Source organism: Mustela lutreola, chromosome 11 (assembly GCF_030435805.1).
Source record: "Mustela lutreola isolate mMusLut2 chromosome 11, mMusLut2.pri, whole genome shotgun sequence".
Classification (NCBI taxonomy): domain Eukaryota; kingdom Metazoa; phylum Chordata; class Mammalia; order Carnivora; family Mustelidae; genus Mustela; species Mustela lutreola.
Genome location: NC_081300.1, coordinates 86,375,847 through 86,396,568, shown reverse-complemented (window position 1 = coordinate 86,396,568; position 20,722 = coordinate 86,375,847). Strand labels below are relative to the sequence as shown.

The window sequence follows — 20,722 nt, the reverse complement described above, 5'->3', positions numbered from 1 at the left end:
ACACTGAGCGTATACTATGTGCCAGGTCCTCTGTTGGGTGTTTGGGATAGAAAGACAAAAAGACAGATTTAGTGACTGGTTTCATGGAGCTTACAATCCAAACTGTACTGTCCAGCATGGTAGTCACTAGCTACATGTGGCTATTTAAATTTAAATTAATTAGGGGCACCTGGATGGCTCAGTGGGTTAAAGCCTCTGCCTTCAGCTCAGGTCATGATCCCAAGGTCCTGGGATCGCATCAGGCTCTCTGCTCAGCAGGGAGTCTGCTCCCCCCCGCCCCCCGCCACCTGCCTCTCTTGTGCCTACTTGTGATCTCTGTCTGTCAAATAAATAAATACAATCTTTAAAAAAAAAATTCCCTTAGGGACGCCTGGGTGGCTCAGTTGGTTAAGCAGCTGCCTTCGGCTCGGGTCGTGGTCCCAGTGTCCTGGGATCGAGTCCCACATCGGGCTCCTTGCTCAGCAGGGAGCCTGCTTCTCCCTCTGCCTCTGCCTGCCATTCTGTCTGCCTGTGCTCGCTCTCTCTCCCTCTCTCTCTCTGATAAATAAAATCCTTAAAAAAAAATTCCCTTAAAAAAAATTTAGTACTGCACATAAACCAACCACTTTTCAGATGTTCCGTAGCCATAGGTTGCTAGTGGCTACTGTTCTAGATGGGGCAAATGTAGTACATTTCCATCATGATAGAAAGTTCTGATATAAAGGGATTGCTGACAATTAAACTAGCTGCTTACAAGCCAATGTGTGAGCACTGGCTATCATATTTCTTATCGCCTCCCTAATTTGCCCAGCTCTGGGGGAGAGAACAGAAAGGAAAAAGCAGGGCTTTATTTATTTATGTGGTATTGCTGGATATAGGTTAAGTTTTTTTTTTAAATTCATCAATTCACTCCATCTTTACAATCACCTCGTTTTACAGATGAGGGGACTAAGGTTCAAGGAGGGGATGTGACTTGCCAAGCTCACACCTAGAGTAGACAGGAAATACTCCCTGATGTTCCTGGCTCCATAAATTGTGTCCTCAACACAATAAAAAGAATTTGGGAGATAATAACATTTAGGTTATGTGGAGCACTTCCGATGTCCATGGAAGTCACTCTCTCGAATTTTACTTTCTATAATGCTCATTCCAACCTTAGGAGGCTGAAGGTTGTTATCACCTCATTTACAGGTGAGGGAACCCAGATGCAGGAGGGAAGTGACTTGCCCAAGGCCACCCAGATGGGAAGGTGCTTGCTTTTTCTGTCCACATCCTAGGCAACTCCAGTCCTGCCTGGCTTCTTCCCCATGACTCATATCCTCCTGGGGGAAGTGAGGAAAAGCCGAGTCCATTCTCCCTCCCCTGAAGTTCAATTCTAGTTGCTTGCTGGGAGCCAGGGCCAGGAGACACCAGGGATTGGTTCCCAGGCTCTCTGGGTAGATCTGGTTCCCCTGCTGTCTGATGGCTAGAGGCCCTGGGTAAGGAAACTTGGCTTTGGGACCAGACCACCCACTTCTGAATCCAAGGGTTGGCAGTGGGTGCTGAGCAGAAGGCACGACTAGCCTCCACCCCCTTTCTGTGTTTACCTTTTGAACTTTAATTGTGAGCTTATCTTGAAGGGAAAGAATATTCCATAAACTTAAAATAGGCAAGACTTAATTAATAGCATGCTTTGTTCTTCTGATCCTTATCTGTTCAGGAAGACACACCTCTTTTCGGTTTTGTGGGTCAAGGTGAAACTGCCTCTGGGGGCTTACCAGCAGCTGCTCCATTTTCCACTTTGAACTCTGGTTCCCTTTGGTTTTTCCCCTCTCCTGTGTGTGGGAGGGGTTTTCCCAACTTTTTAGCCAAGACCTTTTCTATTTATTCAGTTGCCAGTATTATATGTTATAATTATTTCTTCTAATGTAATTAATAGCTACTGTGCACTGAGGACCTACTATGGGCCAGGCATTCTGTTAAGAGGTCCTATCACCCTAGTATGGTGCTTCTTCTAATTATTTCCATTGTACAGATGAGGCAACCAAGGCCCGAGAGGAGAAATGACTTTCCTGAGGCCACATAGCTTTAAAACAGTAGAGCTAGGCTTCAAATCCAGGGCTATATGCCCCCAAACACCCATGACTAATATTTATTGAGCATTTAACTATGGACTTCCAGGGCCCACCAAGCTAGCTTGTAAAGCATGTCCCTTTTGTTTTTCTTGTTTAAAACATGTCTTCTTAGTTTTCATAATTATACAAGCTATGTACAATTATTCTATCCATTTCACAGATGAGGAAACTGAGGCTCAAAGAGGTGAATTAATTTACCCGAAGTCACACAGTATTTAATGGCAGAGCTGTGATTTGCACCAAGTGGTATCTGAGAGGTAGCCTGGTTCAGAGGCTTAGTACTAGATGAGAAACAACAACAACAACAACAACAACAACAAAACAGATTTTGGCCCTCACTGTGTGGGCAAGTCACCTAACCCTTCTGAAATTTAGCTTTGCATCTGCAAAATGCTGGACATTATTTTCCCAACTTCTTTTGGTGGCTGTGAGAATAAGTGGGTGGGAACTAATGGTTATACAGAAAATGTCTATCAGGGCCCGGGTTCATAGGCTTTACCCCATTTTTGGTGAATTATAATGAATTTTATCTTTTTAAAATTCCCTTCCGAGTTGTCTAAATTTTCCACAAAAAGTGTGTTTTTCTTCCACAAATTAAAAAAGTCTACAAAAATTTTTTGTATTTTTCTTTTCTTTTCTTTTTTCTTTTTTTTAAAGATTTTATTTATTCATTTGACAGACAGAGATCACAAGGAGGCAGAGAGGCAGGCAGAGAGAGAGGAGGAAGCAGGTTCCCCGCTGAGCAGAGAGCCCGATGTGGGGCTCGATCCCAGGACCCTGGCTGGGATCATGACCTGAGCCGAAGGCAGAGGCCTCAACCCACTGAGCCACCCAGGCACCCCCAAAATTTTTTGTATTTTTCCAATTTTAGTGGGAATTGATTGATGGACACCAATTTTTTTTTTTTCAATGACTATAGCTTTATAGGATAGCTTGAAATCAGGAATTGTGATGCTTCCTGTTTTATTCTTCTTTCTCAAGATTTCTTTGGCTATTTGGGATCTTTTGTGATTTTAGGAGTGTTTTTTCTACTTCTGTACAAAAATGCCGTTGGAATTTTCACAGGGATTGAACTGGTTGAAAAAGATGGCTTTGGTAGTATTGACATTTTAACAATGTTAGTTCTTCCAATCCATGAACATGGAATATCTTTCCATTTATTTGTGTCTTCTTCAATTTCTTTCACTGATGTCTTAATAGTTTTCAGAGATCTTTCACTTAGTTAAGTTTATCCCCAAGTATTTCATCCCCCCCCCCACCCAAGATTGATTTATTTGAGAGAGAAAGAGAGAATGTGTGTGCACAAGGGGGAGGAGCAGAGGGAGACCGAGGGAAAGAATCCTAAGCAGACTTCCCCTGAGCATAGGACCAGAGGCAGGGCTGTATCTCAGAACCCTGAGATTATGACCTGAGCTGAAACTAAGAGTCGGATGCTTAACTGACTGAGCCACCCAGGTGCTCCATTATTGTTTTTGATGCTGTTGCAAATAGAATTGATTTCTTTATTTCTTTTTCAGATAATTCAGAGTTAAAATATTGTTAATCCTTACAACAACTGTTAGGTAGATTATCTTATAAGCATTTTAGAAGAGAGGTGATTACAGAGAAAAGGAGTAACAGATTTAGTTGGGAAGCCACTGAGAAAGGAACTGAACTCAGTTCTGTCTGACTCCAAAATCTCAGTTCCTGTCCCTCCATGGAGGGCAAGTTCTCCATCCTGAGAGGGTACTTCAAGTAAATTATTAAAATAACTTTAGGTAAATTCTGTCTCTATAGATCTACCTATTCTGAACATTTTATATAAGTTCAGTAATACAGTTTGTGGCCTTTTATGTTTAGCTTCTTTCATTCAGTGTAATGTTTTCAAGGTTCACCCATGTTGTAAGTATATTAGTATTTCATTACTTTTTCTGGTTCAACAATAATTTATTGTATAGGTAGACCACATTTTGTTTATCCATTCATCAGTTGATGGGCTCTTGGGTTGCTTCCACTTTTGCTGCTATGAACATTCGTATACAAGTTTTTCTGTGGACACATGTTTTCATTTTTTGGGTGAAATGGAGTGAACTTGCTTGGTCAAAGGGTTTCATTACCTTCTATAAGCCTCAGATTGACCTTCAAAGTAGGAACTAATTACTTTTGCCTTGAGCAAACTAAAACTCAGGTGTATTTCACTTGCCCAAGGCTACACAGTGAGTAAATGGTGGAGCAGGGCTTGGAACCCAGGCCATCTAACTCAGATTCCATGCTTATCATGCCTCTGGGTCTCTGAACTTGTGTTTTACTAAAGAGGTAGTATAATCCATCAGCTACTGAGTCTCAAAAAACTGGGCCAGGCTCCTCTGTCCACAGGTAACCCAGCCAGGAATGGAATCTGAGGAGCCCAACCGAGGATTAGCTAAGTATCTTATTCATCTTGTGGGGTGACCAAGGATCTGGGGAACAAAGAGGAGGCCCAAGGTTAGGTCTTTTGAAGCATCCCCAAAGATTTAATCCATTTTTGTGATAGTTTCTCCTGGACGAGGCTGGCTTAAGAATAAAATAAACATGAGCTCCTGGAGGTAGTATGTGGCTAGAACATGGGCTCTGCAGGTCAACTGCCTGGGAGGGAGGAAGCCCCCATCACCTCTTTGTACCTGTGATCCCCATTAATGCCATACCCTGCTCTGAGGGCTAGTCAAGTACTGACTTATCAGGTTCCCCCAAAGAGTTTTGAGAATGGGGAGTAGGATAAGACATCCTAGTACAGGACTCCAGAGGTGCCTTGAGGAGTGAAACATGTCTGTGCCAGGAACCCAGTCCAGATCCTTGCTGGATACAGGGGGGAAGTGGAACCAAGAAGGGATACTCCAAAAGTTACTCCTGTAGGATCTGACCCTAGGGGCTGGGGAAGGAATTATGGGGCACTTAAATCCCTCACTGATACTCTCCATTTTGATATCGCATTTTGTTCCTTTTTGTTCTAACTAAATAATTGAGCAGTGGGTGGTTCAAAGTCTGCAATTCTCACTCAGGACCATGGGTGTGTTTTGTGCGCTGCCGCACAAAACTCATTGCCTGGCACGTAGTAGGTAAGGCTGTCCCAGAAAATGCAAAAATCCCAGTTAAATTTGGATTTTAAACAAAATACGAATTATTTTATTTATGTCCTGCTTGTTCATCTAAAATTCAAACTGAACTGCACTTCCTGTATTTTATCTGTTAAATCTGCCAAGCATAGTAGGAGGATCGCGAAAAGTGTTTGCAGAATTTGCCCTGGCTGTGCCCTAGACTTGTGGTGTGACCGTTTGGCCAGCGCTGCGACCCTCTCTGGGCCTCGCTTTCTCTGTCTGAAAAGGGGGGAGTTCGGACAGCGACCACAGTGCAGGGATCGCCAATGCAGCAAAGTGCTGGGTGAACTGCCAAAGAGCAGAGAAGGAGCTCCGGTGGAGCATACATCTCCGGACTGGGCACCGCGCAAGACTCCCAACAGCAAGGCGGGGGAAGCCCCGATCCCGCCCCTGAGTCGCTGGGGCGGGCACGAGGCTGTCGCCATGGATACACTGGTAGCCTGGAGAGCCCCTCCCCCACAAGGCCACGCATTTCCGCTGCGTTGGAGCCTTCTGATTGGACGGCCTCCTGGACGCTACCACCGGCCCTGAGCCCGCTAAGGGGTGGGGGCAGGGTGTTGTCCTCGTGGGACCTGTGCCCTGAAGACCTGTGCTTGTGGCCTCTCTCTCTAGGGAGGATGGGTTTTCTGCCTCACAGGGAGAAAAAGACCGAGGCTCAGGTCGGAAGAGTGTCCACTGCTACTCCTACTAGAGCTTATGTTCATTCCTCTCCCTGAGAAAGGAAGAGGGGGCGGAAAAGTCGGCAACGCCCCCTCCGGAGCCCATTCGGTCCCAAGATCTGGAGCACCGGAAGTGTTGGCGACGTGTCAGTGCGCCCTACTCTAAACCTTCCCTCCTAGGCCACCTTTCCTATTCAGCTGCGGGATTCCGGGGCCGCCTGGGCGCTGCACCCCGCCACTTCCGCATTGAACCGCCGCTTCAACCGAACTCCCAACCTCTGCGCGCGCTCTCTCTCGAGCCTGATGGTTGGGCCGGCGCCTGGGAGTAGCCACGCCCTTCCCCTCGCCTGGCAGCCAATGGACGGGCGTTTCCCGGCGGGGTGATGGGTAATTAATGAGGGTCGGGCGCTGATTGGCTGCAGGATCGTGGCCGGGGGCTGGGCGACGGGGTAGGTTGTTCCTGAGGTGGGAGGCGGCACCCGTGGCTGAGAAGGAGGCCTGAGAGCGACATGTCCCCGGCGGCTGAGGCAGAGCGGCTCGTGGCGCTGTCTTTCTGAGTCGGGGCGGCCTGGCGGCCGGCTGAGGACGAGGGTCGGCGGAGGCTGCCCTCGCTGTGGTGGCCGCCATGCTGGGGGCCCAGGCGGTTGAAGGAGCCGCCGTGGCGCTCCTGCGACTGCTACTGCTGCTGCTGCTGCCGGCGCTCCCGGGGCCGGGGCTCGGTGTGGTCGGCTCGGCAGGGGCCGGGCTCCCCGAGAGCGTCATTTGGGCCGTCAACGCGGGCGGCGAGGCGCATGTGGACGTGCACGGGATCCACTTCCGCAAGGACCCTTTGGAAGGCCGGGTGGGCCGAGGTGAGAGCCCCTCAGCCGAGCCGTGGGATCAGGGCCTGCCGTGCTGGGCGCAGCCGGCTGAGGGCTGCGGGCCCTGAGCTCCTTCCTCGACCCTGGGGCCACGTCTCTGGAGCCAAGTCTCTCTGCAGTTTGCTCAGGGACCCGGTCCGAGCTCAGAGCCTGGCGCTGACTCGAAGCTGCGAAGAACGATTGAGGCAGAGTTGGCGAGAAGTTATATTTGGACCTCACATCCTGCATTTTCTTAACCCCTCACTTCCACCCGATCTGGGAAAGTAAAGTCGAGGGCGGCCTCCTACTACCTCGAGGCCTCACGGGTTGTCGGTTATCGGAGTCCCAGGCTGGGATGGTTTTGCTCTCCTATCAAGACGGTTCCTGGTAGATTCCTGCCATCCCAGAAACCAGCCACTTTCCTTACCCCTTCTGCAGGAGCGGGGCTTGATCCTTAGCCTAGAAAGGAATCTTCGAAGAGGATGGGCCAGGAGAGTTTGATTGTAGTCTCCTCCGCGCCCCCCTCCCCTTTAGAGCTGGGAATCTGTGTGCTTAAAGGTGGAAGTTGAGGCCCCTCAGAGGGTGGTTTATATTGAAGCCATCCTGCACGTGAGGCTGATTAAGTGTGTCAACCAGTCCGCCAGTGTAAGATCTTGAGTATTGTGTCCCACATTGTGTAGATCCTGTCCTGAGCGGCCTTGAAAGGTAGGATTTCAGTATATGGGAAAAATGATTTTGACTCAACTGAGGAGCAACAGCAGTTTTTAGAGAGCTGCGCAGTTCTCAAAGCTAGTGTAAGAATAGCCGGCGGAGCTGGTTAAAAATGCAAATTCTGGGCCTGATAGATTAAACCCACGTTTCTGCACCAGGAGCTTTTGATGTTGGTCATCCCCAGACCAGACTTTGGGAAAAAATCTGCCCTAGACTCTGTATCTTCTGTAAATGGGATTGGACAACAGTTTAAGAGGGAAGCTCCTTGCTTCGTGTGTTGGAAGGAGATTTATGTTGTATGCTGGGTTCAGAGGCTGCCAGATTGGCAGTACGCCATCTCCAGAAAACCAAGAGACAGACTTTCTCTCATTCTTTCCACGATGCCCAGATTTGGCTCTTGCTTTTAGGAAAGGGTTTAACTTCGTTCTTCCAAGATAATTGCAGTGTCCTGGAGTTTGTTCTATTAGTGAGTTTATTGCTTCCATACATGTGAGAGTGTTGGGACACAGGGCTGTTTTCTGAAGTTCTATGTTTGTCTTGGAATTTAGTTAGCCCTGGCATGTAGGTCTCAGTAGCCTGGGTTCAGCTGAGTCAGGGCTCCAATCTTTAGCAAGCTGTAACAGCAGCCAAAGCCAGACTTCACAGAAGCAGGAGGTCATTACTATCTCCATCCTGGACCCTTCCTCTTTCTTCATGGGTGTGGGCAGGGAGGAAGGAGCCCTTGAGGAAACTCGAGACCGTTTGTGGACTTTGCCTCTTGAGATAGCAGTGGTGAGGACAGCGTGCAGATGGTTTCTTTCACTTAACAGATACCAGGCTTCACGTAGGTTACATTATCCTGTTAGGTTTATTGTGTGGAGGAAAAAGCTGAGAATACAGGTTTAGTTCCCAGCTTCTCTTATTCGGAAATCCTGGTTTTAATTTGCTGGTGTAGGTGATTTTGGGGGTGGGAAGGGGGATGTGCTGTTGCTGGTCAGCATTCAGTGAGGCTAGGCTCTACATTCTTGAGGTTATTGGTTCATGGTTGCAGTCTTTGGAGTTTATTGTAGCAGGTAAAATTACACAAGACCTATCCAAGCCCATGTGTACCGGAGCCCTATCTTGGACCCCGGCCTTTGGGGCACTCTATAAACAGAGAGGTCCCTTGCTCCACTCCCATCAGAGTATGGCAAACGTGGACTGTGAATTGTAGCAGTAGGAAAGGATAGACAAGGAGTAGAGGCTCGTCGTCAGCTGCAGCTTGGACCAGCCTATTGCAAGGTTGTGCTTACTGGGTTCCTGAGAGTAATTTTTGGTGGCCTTAGATCTGGGCCTGAAATGTGATTCAGCTTTCACTCTCAGGAGGCAGCTCTCTAATTTGTTTCTGTGCTAAGGAGTTGGCACCACCAAGGAAGGGTAGCTGTTCACTCTGCCTTCCCTTCTCTGGCACTGGTTAGGAGGGGTGTGCCACGTTCTTGGAGACCCTTGCTTCATGCGGCTTTTTACACTGGTTGCAGGAGGAACTGCTGTTTTATTTCCTTTACCACATGCCTGTGGTATTGCTTCTAGTGTGCTGAAGAAAGTTCATTTTATGTTGACTGAATTCAGGTATTTGTTGCCAAGTTAATCCAGATAAGGGTTTGGCCTGCTTTTGAACTTGGTGTTTCTCTGTAGTGTCTTTGTAGTTCAGCATTCTTGTAACTGTGAGTGGCCTAGGGCACCTAGTGGCTTTTGCTTTCATAGACACTCCATAATATTTATTCAATTTCATTCTGCCTTGAGGATAGCTAGTGCTCATCGGAGATACTTATAGCCTGGGAAAGGCTTTTTCAACTTGTGTGCTTCACCAGATGGGAGTACCACTATGCTTCGGCAGTGCTCAACTTGGGTTTTTTGGCATGCTGAACGTTCTAGGTTCTTTTCAACTTGCTCATTCTGGGTTCCTCCTGAGTGAGGAGGAAAAGACTTCATTATTTGGCCTGAGAGCATAGAACTTGGCTTGGTTTTAGGAGAGGCTGTTTCCTCTTCATAGAAAGATACCTGCTGGTCATTTGTATGACCTTGAAAAACATGATTTACCTCTGTGGGCTTTGTTTTCTTTTTTTAGTATAACTTACCATTGTTTTAGAAGTCAGTGGCCCCCATCTGAAAACTGTCCTTTGGGTTAAAGTGTCTCCTTTCTGTGCTTGATGACCTTTTACATGAAGTTACAGCTAGGGGACATCATAGTTCCAGAGGAGTAAAAGGGTGGCTTAGAGCATGAGCCCAACAGATTACTAATTCAGCAAGCCTAAGGAAGACCCTTTGCTGGGCAACCTTCCTTTTGGCTGGGGAGGGATCTGGCTTTGGGGAGAATGGAACTTAAAAGTGGATGAGAGAGTCACTGCTCCTTCTGATTTGCTCAAGGCTTGGGATTTGTTTAGAATTCTCTCCCTATACTGTCACCTAAGAGGCAGGCTTCATCTGCAGTGCCCTCCAAGTAGCAGAATTTCATAGGTAGAGAATTCAGATCGGTGGTATGCCCCATTTTACAGGTGATAAAAGACCTGGAGAAAATAATTCTGTTCCAGATCACATCATAGGCGGCAGAGCCAGAATTCAGATCCAGGCCTGTCTTACAGGAAAACAGGCTGAATTTTTCAAGCAGCCTGGCTCCTCCATTGTCCTGAACTAAGCAGGAGCAGACAAAATGTAGGCCCTTTGGCCTCCTTCCTTTCTGGTTAACTGGCTGAATTCTATTGGGCCAGTTTCAGCAGTATGGTGATTATGTACACTTCACTGTATTTTAGAGAAATCTGTTTAGCTGTGAATACATAAAGTCTAAGGAAGAAAGAAAAATGTCCTTTTTGCCGCTGTGTCTCTTGGGACTTAGGCAAATGCAACTTTACATGTGGCAGATCTCCTGGGAAAGCGACTTGGGTTTTAAAGGGAAAATATTTAAAGCTAATTCCATGATTGTTAAGTAGTTTTTACTCACATGGCTGAGTTTTCTTAGTTGTGAGACTAAGGCTGTTACAGATTACATTACTGTCAGTTTTTCACTTTTTCCACTCGGCAGGAAAAAAAAAGATTCCCCACACATGCACAACATTTTGTGTGTATCTAAAAAACAAATCTGGTTAATGTTCAAATTTGTAGAAATCATGGTTCTCATGGAAGAAGGAAATTCTTAGAACTCAAGTGGAAGAGAAATAGCAGTTTTTTAATCTTTATGGGTTTGTGCCCTTGTGGTTTGAGCCTGGGAAAGAGCTGAGGCATGTTGGCAGTGCATCCTTTGTAGTGCTTCTTAGCACCCTTCTTTGATTTCTTGAGAAGAAGTAAGAAGGAAAAAGTCTGAAGACAAAAGTGCAAGGAGTTTCCTGTTGCATTGTCTCATCAGGTCCATCTGATGTCATGGCTAACTGTTCACTTACAGGAACTAACAGTTATGTTTATTTTTTTGAGGGCTTGACCTTAGTCACTGGCTCTTTTAGTTACTCTTTTACCTCCCTTGGAGATAAAAGATCCCCTTGGAGTTTTGGTGGTTCAGAAAATAAAGCTCCAGGGATGACTGCTCGTGGACATCTCCCAAAGGATCTAGGTGCCAAATGTCTTCAGAGTCCCTGTGTGAGACTGGAAGGTGGTCTTAAAATCTTAATTCCAGGCTGGAGGAGAGACTGAGCCTGTACCAAAATCACTGCAAAGTCTGTAGTTGGAAAGTAGATTTATGGAGCACTGGAAAGCCTCATTGTGCTTACATGATAAAGGAATCAGAGAAGCTACTTTTGGAAGGAGGAAGCATAACTATTCATCTCTGGGGCTGGAGTATGGTTGGTGTCTTATGTTTGAGGAAAGACCCCAGTCTACTTTGTTACGGGGCAGGAGACTGACCCAGGGTATGTAACTTTTTACCTTTTTTTTTTTTTTTTTTTTTTTTTTTAGTGTAAACTCTATCCCCAAAATGGGGCTTGAATATTCATGACTCTGAGATCTAGAGCTGCATGCTCTACCAGCTGCGCCACCTATGCGTTTTTTTTTTACTTTTACCCTGCAATAAGCCTTGTCAGTCTGTGAAATGGGAAAGGTGGCTCCCCAAGGACTTCGGCATCTTAGGCCAAAGGTGCCATTGGAACTTGGCAGATTTTTTTCTTGCTAGGCTGGCTCTAGCCCTGTGCTGAGAATAGCGTGGCTTCACTGGTCCGCAGGTACCTCCTTTGTTGTTGTTTGTTCGTTCAGCAAATCATACTGGTTCCTGCTTATGTGCCAGCCACCTTGTTAGGTGCTGGGGACACAATAGGAACTTTTTTCCTTCAAAACTTTTAACTTAAACCAAAGGTTTAACTGGAGGAATGTGCAAGAGAGAATAGGTGACATTGAGTATTTTTGAGTTTGTGAGAAGTTAGGTACTTACACGTAAAGGAAATTAACATCACACCCTTCTTTTTATGAGCATGTTTTTCTTTACCAGCTTTGGAACTCTGTGAATGAAAATTATAAAAAGCGGCTAACCTTGTATCTTACTTACAGTAAAAACAATGCAGAAATGACTTTCCTAACATAAACTGTTTTAGACTCTTGCGCTTCTCTGAATTGAAAAAAAAAAAAAAAAAACATTTTTTGAACTTAATCGTCTTGCAGAGTTCTTGGCCATCCCCCCTGTTTTATGAGGTTTCTCTGAAGCTCCTGTTTTCAGGGAGTCAGGAGCTGTAGCTATCGCCTGTAGTTTTCCTGTCACTCTGTGCAGTTGAGGAAAGTCATTTTAATAGGTTTTTTAAAAGTTCTGCTCTGAGGGTTAGGGAGCTTTTGGGATTATTAGTGTTTGGTTTCTTTCACTTTATTCTTCCTTGGTAGTGGCTCTCTGATTCTTGCCTTTGTGTCCGGTCTCTTTAGAGCTAGGCAGAGAAGGGGTAGTCCTTTACCCTGGGAGGGTTACTAGCATTGCCCTGGGAATGGCAGTTCTGGGGTCTCTGCTCTTTTTGTGTGCCTTGCCTCTGATGTGGTCTCTCTTTGTTTTTTGTCCCCAGCCTCTGACTATGGTATGAAACTGCCAATCCTGCGTTCCAACCCAGAGGACCAGATCCTGTATCAAACAGAGCGGTACAATGAGGAGACTTTTGGCTATGAAGTGCCCGTTAAAGAAGAGGGGGACTACGTGCTGGTGTTGAAATTTGCTGAGGTCTACTTTGCACAGTCCCAGCAGAAGGTGAGGCCTGGTCAGTGGGACATTGCCACTCTTGGATAGTCCCCTGCTATGGGCCAGAGAATGTAAGAGCCTCCCCAGAAGGGAGGAACAGGTGAGCTTTGAGGAAAAGCTGGATTCCTTCTGCCCCTAGAGAAGCAATGTCCCATAGCTCACAAGGCTGCATCTGCCCTGGGGGTTGGTGACAGAGGCAATGCCAGAATCTTACTATTTTTGGCAATTTTTTTTTTTTTTAAGATTTTATTTATTTATTTGACAGACAGAGATCACAAGTAGGCAGAGAGGCAGGCAGAGAGAGAGGGGGAAGCAGGCTCCCTGCTGAGCAGAGAGCCCGATGCAGGGCTCGATCCCAGGACCCTGGGATCATGACCTGAGCCGAAAGCAGAGGCTTTAACCCACTGAGCCACCCAGGCGCCCCCTATTTTTGGCAATTAACCGATCCCGATTGTCCTTCTCGATTGTTAGCGCCTTCTTGATTTTAGCCTAATTTTTTTCCTGTCTCTTCTTGTGAATTTCCTTCTGTTCATGTCGAGCTTTTTTTTATATTCTTCGTTCCCTAAGGCCAGTATGAGATCTGGACAGTGAAAGAACATGGCTTTGATTTAGCTCATGTAAAGAAATCTGTACCCTTGACTGTGTCCAGCCCTGTCATTTAAAAAATTATTTCTGAACTTGAAGCCCGGGCAGGTATATGATGTCCAGCTGCTAAAGGGGTATGAAGCTAATGGTTTTGACATTGTCTCTCTTTTTTTTTAATCATGGGAGGTATTTGATGTGCGATTGAATGGCCATGTTGTGGTGAAGGACTTGGATATCTTTGATCGTGTTGGGCACAGCACAGCTCATGATGAAATCATCCCTATGAGCATCAGAAAGGGGAAGCTGAGTGTCCAAGGGGAGGTGTCCACCTTCACAGGGAAACTTTACATCGAGTTTGTTAAGGTAATGTCTTCCCTCTGCCCTCCAGCGGAGTAAATGTTTAAAAGGAATGGGTGCAGGGGAATGTTTATTGCCGTGTGGTGCTGACCATAGTTTCCCGTTTCCTAGGGGTACTATGATAATCCGAAAGTTTGTGCACTCTACATCATGGCTGGGACAGTGGATGGTAAGTGGCATTTTAACCTTTAACCTTCTTTTTCCCTTGGGGTGAAGAATATAGTTGAGGAAACCCTTGGGGAAATAATTTAGCTGATCACTCTTGAGAGAACACTTAAAGCCAAACTGTGGGGAGTTTGGATGGGGATGAAGTGCAGTGTGGTGCTGGCCATAAACTTTGGAGTAAGCTCTGTTGTTTAAATTTTGCTGTTCCCACTTAATCAGGTCTTTGGTTTTGGACAAATTCCTTTAACTTCACTGTAAATTTGGCCTAATAATGGTACCTATTAGTGTGCACTGACCCTTGTAGTCTTTTGGAATTGCCTAAAACTTGTCCTTAGTCTCTTTCTTTGACCTCTATTTCCTGGGGGGCAAAAAGGGAAAAGGAGGTGTCCTTTTGCGTCTTGGTATGCTCTGAGAGTCCAGAATTGCTGGACTGCACTAGACAGGAGTTCAATTACCAATGTCTCCTGGTCCTTGGGACCAAGCCTTAGGGTGTATCGCTTTCTCAGCGTTGTGATGATCCTGCCCGCCAGCTTCTCAGGCTGGTTTTTTGCAGGGAAAGCTTGTGTCTTAGTGACTTTTCTCCTCCATTCCGCCTCTGTACGTTTTCCCAGCTCTTCCTGAATGCACCAGGGAGCTCATCCTGTTGTCTTGATGTGTCCCCAGATGCGGCATTCTGACATCTAGGCAGATGTCCTGCCACAAAGACAGATTTGTAGCTTGAGTCCCTGAGGAGGAGGCAGAGCAGAGGGGTAGTGTGTGCTGACAACCCAAGGCTTTGTGGCTCAGCCTTTCCTCAGTTGCTGGGTGGATCAGAAAGGGAATGTGGGATTGTGGAGGCTGCAGGAGGGATTTGAAAAGGTTAAGTTTTGGGTGTCGGGTCATTGTCTCTGTTCAGTCTGATTCTCCCGTGGTTCTGAAAATATAGGACAGGAAGGGGAGATAGCGAGCCTCCCCGGGCATAGGGCTTTTACTGTGCTTTAGTTAAATCTAAAGAAGAGTACTGTTTGCAGCAATCTGCTATTCTCTCTAGGCCAGCAGCTATTTCTGCTACTTCTCTTTTTTCCTGTGGACCCCGCTTAGGTCACATCATCTCTTTATTGTGGCTCATTTATGGCTCTTAAGGGTCTCACTTAAATGCTGTGGGTCTTACCTAACAGGTGTCTGTTTTCTTGTGTCAGATGTACCAAAGCTGCAGCCTCATCCAGGACTGGAGAAGAAAGAGGAGGAAGAGGAAGAAGAAGAATACGATGAAGGGTCTAATCTCAAAAGACAGACCAATAAGAACCGGGTGCAGTCAGGCCCCCGCACGCCCAACCCCTATGCCTCAGACAACAGCAGCCTCATGTTTCCCATCCTGGTGGCCTTCGGAGTCTTCATTCCAACCCTTTTCTGCCTCTGCCGGTTGTGAGAACAAATACCATCCTGAACTGGGTGGAGGGGTGAGGGAAAGAAACCAAACATACTGGTTTTGGTTTCTGTATTTTTTCACAGTGATTAACAAAACAAACAAAAAACACATACAAAAATTAAAGGAGAAAAAAAGAGGCAGAGTGGGTAGAGAGCAGCCCTCATCCACCACTGGTCCCAGCCCTGCTTCAGTCCTTGTGCTCTCTTTGTGGCTGGCCCCAGCCGTCTCTTTCCTCTCCAGGGTACTTAGGGTAAAGTGGATCCTACACGTTCAAGGATCCTAGTCTGCACACCTAGTGGAAAGGACTCTGAACCCAGAGCAAACATGGTTCCTTTTTTTTTTTTTAGATTAGAAATTAACAGCAGGGAAATGTCATCTTATTACCTGAGAAGACCAGCACTGGGAGTTGGGTATGTTCTGAAGTGATGTCTAGATAAGTTTTCAGATGTCCTGGGATTGAAAGTGTGTGTGCTTTGTGTACGTGTGAAGGTGTATAATTTGTATGATAAAGACGAAAACAGAGGGGGATTAAAGAAAACAAGAAAGAAAAGTAGATACTCCCTTACTTGGAAGCCTTTCTGGTTTCAGCCCAATGATGGTTCCACCTTCAGTGTTTGCGCTTTGTCATTGCCTGTCTCCCTGACATGTGCCAGTTAGAGGACTGTCTGGTATCCAAGACGATTAGTTTATGTCAGGTCCTCAAGTTGCCTCTGACTTGTTACCACAACAAATCATTTTGATTTCAGTGCCTGTTGGGGACTTGATTTCCTCTCATTTTTCACCCCCTTAATCTGGCTCATTTGAAATCTCTCTCAGTCATCCCGCTAAGTTAATGCCAAGAAGGGAAGGAGACATGGGGATCTGAGGTTCCCTTTGCTTGAATGTCTTATCCTCTACCGTCTCACCTTGTTGGTACCTCCCTCCCTGGATCTCTGAGCCAGCAGCCAGGAGGACCTGACCCAGCAGTTCTTTTACTGGCCCCTCTGTAGGGTCTTGCTGCCAGGGGACAGGGATGCTTTCCAGCCTGCAGCAACAGAACACTTGACCTTAAAAGTCTTTTCTGGTCTCTGGATTAGAAAAGGCTTACGTTAGCATAACTTAAGAGCCACCTCAGAGACTTGAACCCTACTAAGTGACTGACCACTGTTTAGAGTGTCTAGTACCTGATGTACATTTATTCCCATCTTGTGTCTGTGGCACAAGTCAACCAGTTTTGATTCATGCCCAGGGCTGTCCCACAGAACTAGACCGATTGTCTGTATATGGCCCAGGGGCGCCTCTCACTGATCTTAATAGTATACCCCTGTGCCCTTTCATCTCCCTATCCAAGTTACATTTGGGTTCTTGGTGTGACGGGGCTGAAGTTCTGCCCATAGTCCACCATAGTCCTGGCAGCTTTGAAGCCAACCTTAGCATCTAAGCATCTGTCTTAAATTCCCTGGAAAAACTTCTGCAGGAAATGAAGCTTCCCTGTTCCCTTCCTTTCTGGTCGCTGTTACCCTTTTCCCAGTTAGGCAGCAATGAGGGAGCACCCAGCCAAGCTACAAGGAATTCTGTGAATGGAAGGCAGCAGGATTAGCTTCTGCTTGGGCTCGAGCAGCATAGAATCTCAAGACAAGGCTCATCGCTTTAGAATGTGTTTAATTTTGTCTTTTTTGTTTTCTTCAGTGTTTTTAAAGAGCTCCATATATTTGAACTATTCGTCATGTGACAAATTAAGTAGCCTTTGGGCTCATGTTCTGGGTTTTGACTCTTGATGAGTTACTCTGGGCCAGCATTTAGTCCTTAGAGTTGGAGCCCTTTATTTTAGCTGTGACTTAGGCCTCAGCAGTAGGGTATTGAGTCAGGCATCTGGATGGCTATGGCCTGAGGCTGTGCTAAGGGAACGCTTCTGGAGTGCTTCACAAAGCTCCCTGCTTTAAAGGATGACGTCTGTGGCCTTGGTCCTGGGGACACCCTGCCTGGGGCAGTGGACATCCTGACGATTAATTGGGCTCCCGACAGTGGCATCAGTTTCTCTTCCATCAGAACTCCCCACAGCTGTAGGCCACTGCCAGTGGAGTAGACGAGCTGGGGAAGGAGGGCGGGCTGCCTCCATTTTGCCTTGTTTGTTAGTTTGCCTGGGTCTCTGAGGAAGGAGGGGTCCCGCCTCCTCACCTCATCCCATTCCTTCAGTGACTCAGAGTCTCAGAAGGAAACTCTGGCTCCTGGGGCCATTTCCTAATGGTACTGTAAGCCAAGCAGCTTTGCTTCCAAGCCCACCCCTGTTTCCAAGCCCACTCCTTTCCCCTGAGCTCAGGGACAGGGATGGGCATTTTCCTCTACTTGTGTCCGAAAGGAAGGAACATCTCTCTATGGCTCACAAAAACGAAAGGAGAAGTGAGGAAACAGGAAGAAGTATGGTGGGGGCTGGGGTAGAGTCCCCTGGAGCCAAGCCCACCCAGCTAACAGAGCTGCCCAGGGCCAGTCACAACTGGCCCATGATGCTGAACTTGAAAGCTTTGTTTTTGTTTTTGTTTTTGTTTTTGGCTCCTCCAAGATGATATAGGTACATGAAGTTTAGGTTAAAGGGGTGGGGTGGGGCACTCTTTATTTTTATTTTTGTATTGTGTGTGTCATGAATTACTCTGTTCATCATTTGCTTTTTGCACTGTTTGTTCCCCTGCCTATATTTTGAGCTAGTGCTAGGACCAGGCGGCTATGCTGTAGGGAGTCTATCTAGGGTCGGGGAGGTGATGAGGGATGCCACTTAAGCCTGGAGAAAGGGAGATCTGGGCTATTCTCCTGGATCCATGCTCTCCTAGGTTTTTAGATTTCCCGGACCCCAGCTGGCCAAAGCCAAGAGCAGATGGCCAAGATGAAGCTCCTTTTTCGGTTCAGTTTCTGGGTGGACTACACAAAGATGTCTTCTGGGGATGGGCTGAGAGTGTGAGCCTAGTTCTGATTTGGGTCAGGGGCCAGCTGGCCATTTTGGGTTTTACTCATGCTGGCTGAAACGTTGTGCCAGGAAATAATCTGTGGGACACATGTCCTCTAAACCAGATCCATTTTCCCATAAAGTCTCCGCTATGGAGGAGAGGCTGCTCAGTGGATATCTTGAATTCTGGTGACTTGAAAGATGGTTATCTTCAAGTGTCAGCGGTGTCAGACTCCCAGGGGGGCCATAGGGCCTGCAGGGCCACTGGCTGGTTTTGAGAGTGTGACCTTGTTCTCTTTTTCCCCGCTGTTTGCGTAAGAGATACTGGCCTGAAATTGGGGGATCGCATTAGAGGTCAATTAAGCTTTGAAGAGATAAGGTGAAGTTTAAGTTTACCTCCCCCTTTCTGTGCCTGGAAACTGTTTAATCCAGTTTCAGAATTGTGTTTGGACTTCTTTATCTTTTTGGAGAAGCTTCTGTTTTAAGGAATTTCTCTTCCTTCTTATCCTGCCTCTGCTTTCTCCTGAGAAGGCCTGGCCATGGCTTCTAGAATCTCAGTTGAACTCCAGAAAACAACAGCAGTATTTTCCCTTTCCTAGCAGATAGACTCCTTTGTCTAGAAATTGGCTCACCTTGGGAAGTCCAGGGAAAGAGTCCACAAGTTCTCTACCCTCCCTGGAGATTGGGGCAGGACCCACCCCGGTCAGCACAGTGCCTTTTCCTCTCCTGCTCTGAGCCAGGGTGGGCATTCCCTCTAGATTCAGGTCTGGGCAGGGGTCTTACAGTCCCTGCTGTGGGGCTGCTTCCCCATCCCTCCCCCCTTACCCTTTGCTGGCTGGCTCTGACCTAATTCAAGTGTCTTCTTGCCTCGAGGAGCCTTAATGGTATCAAGTGGCAACATGTAATATTGTCCTCCATGTCTCTCCAAAGGACCTGGGAGAGCAGGTGAGCTTTCCAAAGTGAGAGACTAACAGATGCTCCTGTTCAAAAAGAGGGAAGGAGGAGATGCTTTGGGCCTCCTCCTGCTGTGGCCCTAGGGAAGGAGCCTAGGGTAAGGCTAAGTGGTAGTGCAGAAGCAGAATCAAACACCTGGGATGTGTTCAGAACTCTTAGAAGAAGTCTGCTTCTCTTCTATGGAAAGATCTAATTAGGGTTCAGAGAGCTCTAAGAAAATTGCAAAGAAGCCTTAATGTTCATGCTTCAGAGAGATCAGAGTAATTTTTCCCTATCCATCCGAGCTCGGACTCTTTCTGTATTTAGACCTCTCCTGGGGCAAGAGGGCTAGATTTCCTCATTTTATTAGGAGACCAGATTGGCATCAGTGGGTCAGCTGCCCAGCTAGGGCGGGTTTCTTTGTACATGGGTGGCTTGCTGCCGATCTAGTTTGTCCTTCCCCAGCTGCCTTTTGGCTCGCCTGCCTTTGGTTGCCAAATCATTTTGATAAGAGCAGATGATTTGGGGACTGGCTGGGTTGGCAGGAAAAGAGCAGAATGGATCTCTTGGGACAGTCCACCCCCCCTCACCCCCCTGCCCCCCAGGAGTATAAAAACAAGGAGCCAGGATTGTGCTGGTAGCCGGGGAAACAGTAGTCCTGTTCGAGTTGGCAGGGAGGGCCCTGGCACCTCAAACATCCAGGCAGGCTTGTGAGATGGGGGCACATAGCACCAGGAGAAGCCGAACTTCATTCTCACCTCTATTTTGAGCGTCAGTGCGTTATTTCAGTATGAGGGAAAACAACAACAAACTGAAGTGTGCTTTCCGTCCTTTTAAAGGACAACTGTCGGGAAAGGAGAGCTGAGTTGCCAGGTGGGAGGGGAGAATTGGCAGGGAGATCTTCACGGCAAACCAGGAATGAGGCATTTTTGACTCTTCTCTTCCCTGGTGTGTCATGATCCAGGGAATGAAAAGAAATTTGACCCTGGATTAGTCCGCTCCTTGGATTTTCCTTCTACTATATTCTCACGCACTAGGACCAGCTGCCCATTCTGAGCTCAGAGCAGCCTCTTCAACGATTACTGACCTAACCTGACTTGTCAGGAAACCCATCCCGCCCCTCCAGATCGGGCCTGGCTGCTCTATTCTGTACCAAGTACTGGAGAATAGTGTCAAGTTCTTAGTAGCCCTGGTAGCTCCTAGATTCCCATCTTCTCCCTGCGGAGGTCAAACCAACCCTTCATCTGTAGCCACAACATGCATTTGCAGCAGCACAGTGAGATGTGACTGAGGGGCTTTGAACCTGGCTGGCCCGGGAAAGCAGTAGGGGTGGATAGAGCTGTCTTTCCTTCTGGGCTTTCTCCAATGTCCCTACCCTTTACATGCCCCATCCTACTCCCACCAAAAAGTAAAAAAAATCAGGATGTTTTTCACTGTCCATTGCTTTGTGTTTTAATAAACAATTTGCAGTGACACTGTTGAGATTGAATTTGAACTTGATTGCAGAGAGATGAAGTGATGGGGTGGGAAAGGGGAAACCAAGGGGGCTCACTTGGCTGCAAAGGGCTCTCCTGTGACAAGTCTAAGGGCTTTTGCCCATTTCAGCCGGGATGTTTGGTTAAGGGAATGAAGTTCTGTAAAACTGCCTGGCCATTTCAGCCAGCAGTGCATTCAGGGAAAAATAAACAGTTGTTTTGTTTTCCACTTCACCACTACACCAGGACATGACTGTCTCCCTCCCAGTGCACATTTTTCCCTCAGCTTCCGTGACAGCCTGTGGACAGATCAAG

The 20,722-nt window shown here is 47.0% G+C and overlaps 1 protein-coding gene across 1 annotated transcript; it reads left to right on the top strand.

Moving 5' to 3' along the window:
- The first annotated feature begins 6,319 nt into the window (after positions 1 to 6,319).
- Positions 6,320 to 20,407, top strand: MLEC (malectin). The gene is made up of 5 exons (XM_059139326.1): positions 6,320 to 6,716; positions 12,398 to 12,576; positions 13,339 to 13,515; positions 13,621 to 13,678; positions 14,853 to 20,407. The coding sequence occupies exons 1-5, from the start codon at positions 6,491 to 6,493 to the stop codon at positions 15,080 to 15,082; spliced, it is 870 nt and encodes a 289-aa protein (XP_058995309.1). The 5' UTR covers positions 6,320 to 6,490; the 3' UTR covers positions 15,083 to 20,407.
- The last annotated feature ends 315 nt before the right edge of the window (positions 20,408 to 20,722 follow it).